Source organism: Lycium ferocissimum, unplaced genomic scaffold, assembly GCF_029784015.1.
Source record: "Lycium ferocissimum isolate CSIRO_LF1 unplaced genomic scaffold, AGI_CSIRO_Lferr_CH_V1 ctg24269, whole genome shotgun sequence".
NCBI lineage: Eukaryota > Viridiplantae > Streptophyta > Magnoliopsida > Solanales > Solanaceae > Lycium > Lycium ferocissimum.
In genome coordinates this window covers 1-7,121 of record NW_026721525.1, presented here as the reverse complement: position 1 = coordinate 7,121, position 7,121 = coordinate 1, and the positions used below count along the sequence as shown (strand labels likewise).

The following is a 7,121-nucleotide window of genomic DNA, read 5'->3' as shown; positions in this document are numbered from 1 at the left end:
TTTAGGATATGGATCAAATGCAAATTATTATATATATAATAAAGAACTAAAACATATGATCAAAGACCACTAATTCTGTCCGGATCCATTGATCCTTCTACCCACCTTGGACCACCTTCTTTTCCTTTTGACCTAATACTCCAAAGATGATGTTAAAAGTATGTATTATATGGGTGTTGAGTCCAAACCTCCTGCCTCTATCCCCCCAAACCATGCTACCTTATGTTGCTATAAGCACTAATTTTCCCTTTGCTTTCTAGCCTTGGATGTCCCTTGTGTACCTTATTCCACAATGCTCCTTGATCCTTCTACACCACTAGTTGCAATGAAAATAAGGGGAGAGTTAGGAACATATTTCCTCTAATTTTTTTTCTTTTATGGGGTTGACGAGAGGATAATCTACAAGCGAGTTACGCTTTTACAGCCATGTTTGATAACATTTCTAGAGTGGAACTTCCATTTTAGTTTCGAAAATACGAATGGTCATTCTGCATCAATTTTACTTTGTTCAGCTTACTTTCCTATCTAAATGTTTACTGTTCGATGACAAACCATACGAAATTTAAAAAAAAAAAAAAAAAAAAAACAGATCTTAGAAGCAGCAATCAAGTCTAAACATGTGATTTTTTGTCACTAAGAACTCCAACAATTAACGACCTTCCTATGGATTCAAGAGGTTGCTTTAGGATATGGATCAAATGCAAATTATTATATATATATATAAAAGAACTAAACAGAATTTATCATGTAAAGTAGTGTTATTTCTAACCTTGATGGCGATGAGCTAACAAAATGTTGCATTTTTTTAAACATTTCCTCTTGAGTGCTGCTAAAGTAACCAATTGAGAGTTTAATGCTTGTATCTGGTCCTGCTGAGTTTCTATCTGGGACTGCTGGGTTTCTATCTTGGACTGCTGGGTTTCTACCACAATTTCAGCTGCATTTAATCGTTTCTGTAAATCATGTTGGGCAGTAGCAGCTTCCTCTTCGTCTTTCTAAGGGAGTCTTCTAACTCTGCCGTTCTTCTTTGTGTGGCTCTTGTAGTATCAGGTTTCGGACCATAACGAGACCTTTTATGTACCCCGATTTTTACCAAGTATAGTATCCATAATTTGATCAATAGTCATGGAAGGCTCTCCCGGCTCTCCCGAAGTATATATATCTTTCAAATCTTTCAGGTTGTTCTGCATAAGAATATTAATATTATTTAAATTAATTATAAATCTAGCAGCAAATACAACTATATTGCAGTGAAAATCACGCTACCAAATAGCAGCACAAGACAGAAATTCTACCAGGGAACACAACAACATCTTGTTTGGAAATCAGTTTTCTGGGAAGACTATAACAAAATCAATATTCCCTGGTAAAATGGAATTCACCAAACTCGCTCGGGAATTGATTTGAGTAGTTGTTTCTGTTGTAAAGTGGAATTTTCATTATTTTAAAGTCCAATCACAAGAAAAACTTATTATGAATTACTCAAGGCTAATCTCAATTTCTAAGTCAAAAAGGACGACACAACTTCTGAAGAATATTTACCCGGACAAATGCAATGGCTATGGTACTAAAATAATAATTTTCTTACATAGTTAGTCTCAGCCTCTAGAGATGACCATCCTTTTTCAGTCGAGTAATGAGTACTCTTGTAGAACTCGATTCTGTCAGGCTCTACTCCATTTTCAGCCTATAAAATAAAATATTAATATGATGTAGAACTAAAATATTGTTAGAAAGAAGAACAAAAATGGTATAACTTACAAGTTCAGCACGAGCAGGTACAAACGCTTTTGACCCCATGAAATGATTAGTTTTAAGCTTACTTCGATTGGCCCTGTTTATGTCGCATCGTTTCTACAAAGAAAATATAAATATATGTAACTTAAACAACAAGGAGAATAACATGAATATAAATTACCTTATGCTCTGGATCAGCCCACATGTCACAAAGCTTATTCCAATTTTCTCAGGTCAACTTTACGGCACTTCAATTTTACGAGCTTCTTCCTCGGAACGTGCACTTTCAAATAGCTGTTTTAACTTGTAACGCCATTGTCGGCTTCTATTTTTCAAAATATCCTCAACACTATCTTTCACGTAATGTCATCCAAATCAATTTCAAACTTCTCTAAAAAACAGATATGTTATGAAGAAACACACAAACAATCAAATTCACTTTTATATTAAAACAATAACTAATCATCACATCAGCTAATCCTTTTATATTTGTTGGCGTTCTCTCAGTGTGTGGTATTAGCACTAGGTGCTCAACCTACTGAGGGATTGCCAATTTATGGAAAGGTAATGGTTTTCTTGAATTGCAATACTATGTAACTTGGTGCTGCTACAACAACTACAGTGATACACCAGACATAGTAACTGAAGGCCATACTTAATCTATTTATTGGCTCTTTCTGAGTGTGTGGTATTAGTACTATGTGCTCAACCTGTTGAGAGATCGCTAATTTATGGAAAGAGTACTGGTTTTAATGGTTTTGATACAGCTAAGGATGGTCAAGTGGTGCTATTATTAAGCAGAAAAAGCAAGGAATCAGAAGAGCTGCTGTATACTATTTTAATATGGCTAAAGACTGAAAGATAAAATATGCAAATACCATCAGAAGTGTAAATCAGGAGAATTTCACAAGGCCTAGGAGGATTTGCAGCAACAACATCAGGAGAAAAACATTGCAAGATTATGCTAAGCTTGGAAAGACAACAAGAAATGGTGCAAAGGATCAAACTTGGGACATCATTTGGAGGATAATGCAAGGCAAGCAGATATGCAGAGGAGCAGAAATCAATATGCAACTGGTTTTTTTCACAAGGAAGGCTATGTATGCAGCAGTTGTCACACACAGAGGCTATGCATGCAAAGTTCCATATCGGCAGTGCAGTCAAGACAAAAACTGCACTGTATAGAAGCAGTTTATGGCCATTTCTTGGCCAAAATTGTTTCAGTTACATGAGTGAACTTACTACTAGATTTCAATGGAGATAGATATCGCCGATGAGTTCGCCAAATAAATAGATGGATGAATAACAGCAATACCCGAAAGAAGAGAACTCACTATAATCACTACCATGTAATAAAATTACAAGATTATAGAATCCTTACGTGGCACCTAATTAGTGCTGCATCTTTGTCCTCTCTTGTGAGTTCCTTCCACTTGTTTGGAAGCGAAAGAAAATTCCTGGCAATTATCCCTAGTTCATTGGATAATTTTGCCGATTGAGTTGGCTTAGTTGGCCTCCCTTTACCAAGTGGAATCTCAATTTTCATCTTGCTTCCCATAGTCTTCCTCATCCTTTCAAGACCTTTCCCTCTAGTCTTGCCACGACCATTCCTGATCTTAGTGGAATCATCTGATGGAAAAAAGTCAGTTCAAAACACCACATATGAGTATGGCACAGGATGAAGACAGAAACAACTGAAAATTTTGCTTCATTTTGTTGTATTTTAACAGACACCAAGTCAAGAAATTCATCGACAAAACAGTAAGAATATAGAAGAGCTAATAGCATGTCCTTTGATCATTCAGATCATAACCAGTGATTATAAATTTCACAGATTACATAAAATATCGTTGGATTCCAAAGGCGTAGATCATAACAACTATCCATTAAGGAAAAGGTTTAAATTATGCATATTGACGAAGTAGGTACCTTTACATATCTGGTTTTTATACCATGACGAGCAAAGGAGAGCCGGTCAAGAATAAACCAAGTGTAACTAGCACTAGTTATCATGAAGAAACTATTACATGTGATCTATGCCAATAATTTCAACTTCTTAGACTCACTTATGTAGCTTATATGACAAAGCAAAATCAATCGCAACTGCTCATACAACATATCCATTGTCTTGCATTTAAAGAAAATATGTAAGATAAAGGGCGATATCATGAAGCACTTCTTTTAAAATGTTGAAATAGCATCAGATAACTTTATGAGTTAAATTCACAAATCTTGGGTTGATGATTGAATTACTGAAATAACAGTCAAGATCAACATAAGAATTATTCGAGTAACTCAGAAAATGTAAGAAAGAGAGGAGAATAAATTAAAGAACACAAAAGAAAGAGCAAACAAAATCTGCATAAATAACATGAAATATCAAATTTTTTAAGTTGCACTTAAATGATCTACTTTAAACTAGTAGAAGATGGATAAGCACACTAAAAATTATTACAAATTTAGTACTTTCACTATTTACAACCCTAATTCTGATTGTATTAGCTCTAAAATTTTCTATATTCCACTTATAAAGAAGCTCCATTGTGTATCAAAAAGAATTATAATCAAAGGTAAATGTTTTTTTATTCCAACTTGGCCAATAACTAAATAATTTAATTCTAATTAATAATAAAACGTATCACCTGTATTAACAGGGGGAGTAACATTATTTGATTCATCCGAAGATTGAGTAGCTCGAATAGTTTTCCCTGTAAGTGTAGTTTGTTTGAAGATATGTCCTCCTGGTGCCATTGATTTGCAAAATTCTACCAAGACACAATATCTAATTTTAGTATGTTCATAAGATGTAAACTCCATTGGATTAACAAACCAATAGTTATATAAAAGCACCAATCGTTGAGCCCGTGCCAGCACGGGCCCAACATTGTAATTAAGGTTTAGTATTACAATCAAAACATGAAACAATGAGCAAAACATCAAACATTTACTACTGCTGCTAACTTTTAGGTTCCTCCTACTATCTTACTAAAAGTTATGTTACAGCAGTTTCTTTTGGCAAGGACCAATTCTTTTTAACACTAATATTCTCATTTCTAGTCCCTGATTATAAGGCCACCTTAGCTTGAGTTGTAGAAAGAAGAAATTGGAGGTGGGAGCCAGCACGCTAGTATAGGAAACAGAAAACACTAAGGTGTCGTTTGGCCATAAAAATTATTCACTTTTTCCAGAATTTTTTTTTCACTTTTTTTTCACTTTTGGGCGTTTGGCCATGAAATATTCCGAAATACTAAAAAGCTCAAAAAACTTGTTTTCAAAAAAATTTTTTCACTTTTTTACAGCTATATTTCACCAAAAACTATAATTTCAAAAACTATGGCCAAACACAACTCCAACTCAACTTCAAAAATTCCAAAAAAGGTGAATTTGTTTTGGTATTTTTTGGCCAAACGCCTACTAAGATGCTCTTACATTCCAATAAAACATGCTGTTTTGAATGGGTTCGAGAACACGTCGCCAACGGTTAGGCAAATCAAACAGGAGAGGGGGAAGTAACTAATTTATCACAAAGTGAAAAAGAACCAACATTTTTTTAGGCAAAGATTGATAATTCTTGCCACACTGCCTCAATTTCCGCAGTAAAATGATTACTCGGTAAACAAACGGAAATATAAAACACGAACATTAGAGCTTCCACGCAGGAGCATTTTTCTCCTTTGAAATCAACTAAATGTTGAGCTCGAAGCAGGAAGAAAAAAGATCAAAACACAACAACAAATATGCTGAGAGAAGAATTCGCAGGACCACATAGCAAAGAGGCATGCGTTTTGCTCCAACAGCTGAACAAAATCTTATTAATGGTACATAATAAGAGTAATGGAGAGTGCAAAGTGTCTTTACGCGATTCAACCATCAATTCAATGGGTTTTGATCTATTCCAGTTATAAACGCTCCCGTATATATCAATATAGATTTGGATTAGTGCCACATGTCCCTTTAAAAATGGCTTAGATACCCTCCCTCCCACGCTTCTCCTAGAATCCCCTTTATAACTTAAAGAAAATACAAAACCAAATATATCCTGATTCTTTTTACTGATAGAGAATGTTTTGCCTGCCCTTGCGTTTTTTAGCTTGCAAAAGCAACTTTCTTATTTCTTTCAGAAAGCATAATTTGTTCTAATCACACACAATTAATTCTTCTACTCCTTGTATTCAATTCCACTATAGCATTAATGTTTTCAATGGAGGTTTCATACTGCTAGGGGCAGTAGATTAAAAGAGGAGACTGTTCTCTTCCTACTACACTACCCACAAGTGAAATGTTCTTCTAATTTTCTTTCCATAAAGCTAAGTATATCATTTAAAAAGCTGGAGAGCTCAAATAGATTATAAAGTGGTCATTTCCAATAATTTTGAGTTTTGAATTTGAGTAAGAAAACTCTGACAGATGAGATACTTATTGTGGAGCTTTGAATTTACTACATAGTATTTCATTTGGGGGAGATAAAGGATCCAAACGCTTAATTCAATTGATTATGTGTTAATAATAATGAAAAGCAAGCACAAAATGGGGAAATTGAGGTTGAAAATGAAGAGATTGTTTCTATATCCAATTGAATGGTTAATTAAAACCCAGCAAGGTTATATCAGCCACTGAAATACGAAATTAGAAAATTCAAAGAGAACTCAAAGATGAAGAAAACAGAGAGGAAAATCTGGACAAAAATTAAAAAGAAACAAACCTATGGCAAGAAAGAACATAAATCATGAAGCTGGAAAGTCTCACGCACGTCATTTATTAAGAAGAGTTCACTGCCTTCTTGTCGTATTATTAATTGAACTTTTGAAGCATCACTAGCATACTGAAGAATCAGTATAACATACCAAAGATATATATTTATGCTAGAAATTTCCAAATTTGAAGGCACAGAAACTTTTCCATAAACTTATATAAGCTACAGTGTTAACAAGAGGCTGTGGTCTGATAAATATCGAGCCTTGTGAAGAAATACCCATTGGTTTCAACACAATATTTAGTTAACCTACAGAATATTCATCTCAAAAGATATCGGTTCAATTCATCCGGATTCAATGTGCCATTACCCCATCCGAATTCTAATTATTTGACTCAAACACATGCTTTAACACCATGTTTTCACAATCAATCCTTCACTCGAAACCCGAGTGGAAAACGCCAATATGAACAAAACAGAGGAGAAATTATTTCAATAGATGCCTTGAATAATGTCATGCTTCACTAGTTATGTGCCACACACCAACTGTAAATATACACACCACGCGAAACTGTAGTCTACACAGTAAATTAGAGTCTTTTTGTTTCAAAAACTTATAGTAATTGATTTTCTCGAGCTTCTATATTGATTAAATGAGACAAAGATAAAGCAAGATCAATGGATATTCAAC

General features: G+C 34.4%; 1 protein-coding gene across 2 annotated transcripts; it reads right to left on the bottom strand.

The window, feature by feature from the left end:
- Positions 1-2,995: 2,995 nt before the first annotated feature.
- Positions 2,996-7,115, bottom strand: LOC132043418 (uncharacterized). Of its 2 annotated transcripts, XM_059433910.1 has the most exons (3): positions 6,440-7,115; positions 4,380-4,502; positions 2,996-3,366 (listed from the first exon to the last, which is right to left on the bottom strand). In XM_059433910.1, exons 1-3 carry the CDS (start codon positions 6,456-6,458, stop codon positions 3,104-3,106), a joined length of 405 nt encoding a protein of 134 aa, XP_059289893.1. In that variant the 5' UTR covers positions 6,459-7,115; the 3' UTR covers positions 2,996-3,103. The 2 variants fall into 2 exon arrangements, with proteins under 2 accessions (XP_059289893.1, XP_059289892.1); XM_059433909.1 differs by lacking the exon at positions 6,440-7,115 and having other exon boundaries at positions 4,380-4,578.
- Positions 7,116-7,121: the final 6 nt, after the last annotated feature.

Coding starts and splice junctions, on each gene's coding strand:
- LOC132043418 (XM_059433909.1), bottom strand. CDS start 4,554: ATGGAGTTTACATCTTATGAACATACTAAAATTAGATATTGTGTCTTG. Junction 3,367..4,379: donor TACTCCCCCTGTTAATACAG/GTGATACGTTTT, acceptor TTTTTCCATCAG/ATGATTCCACTAAGATCAGG.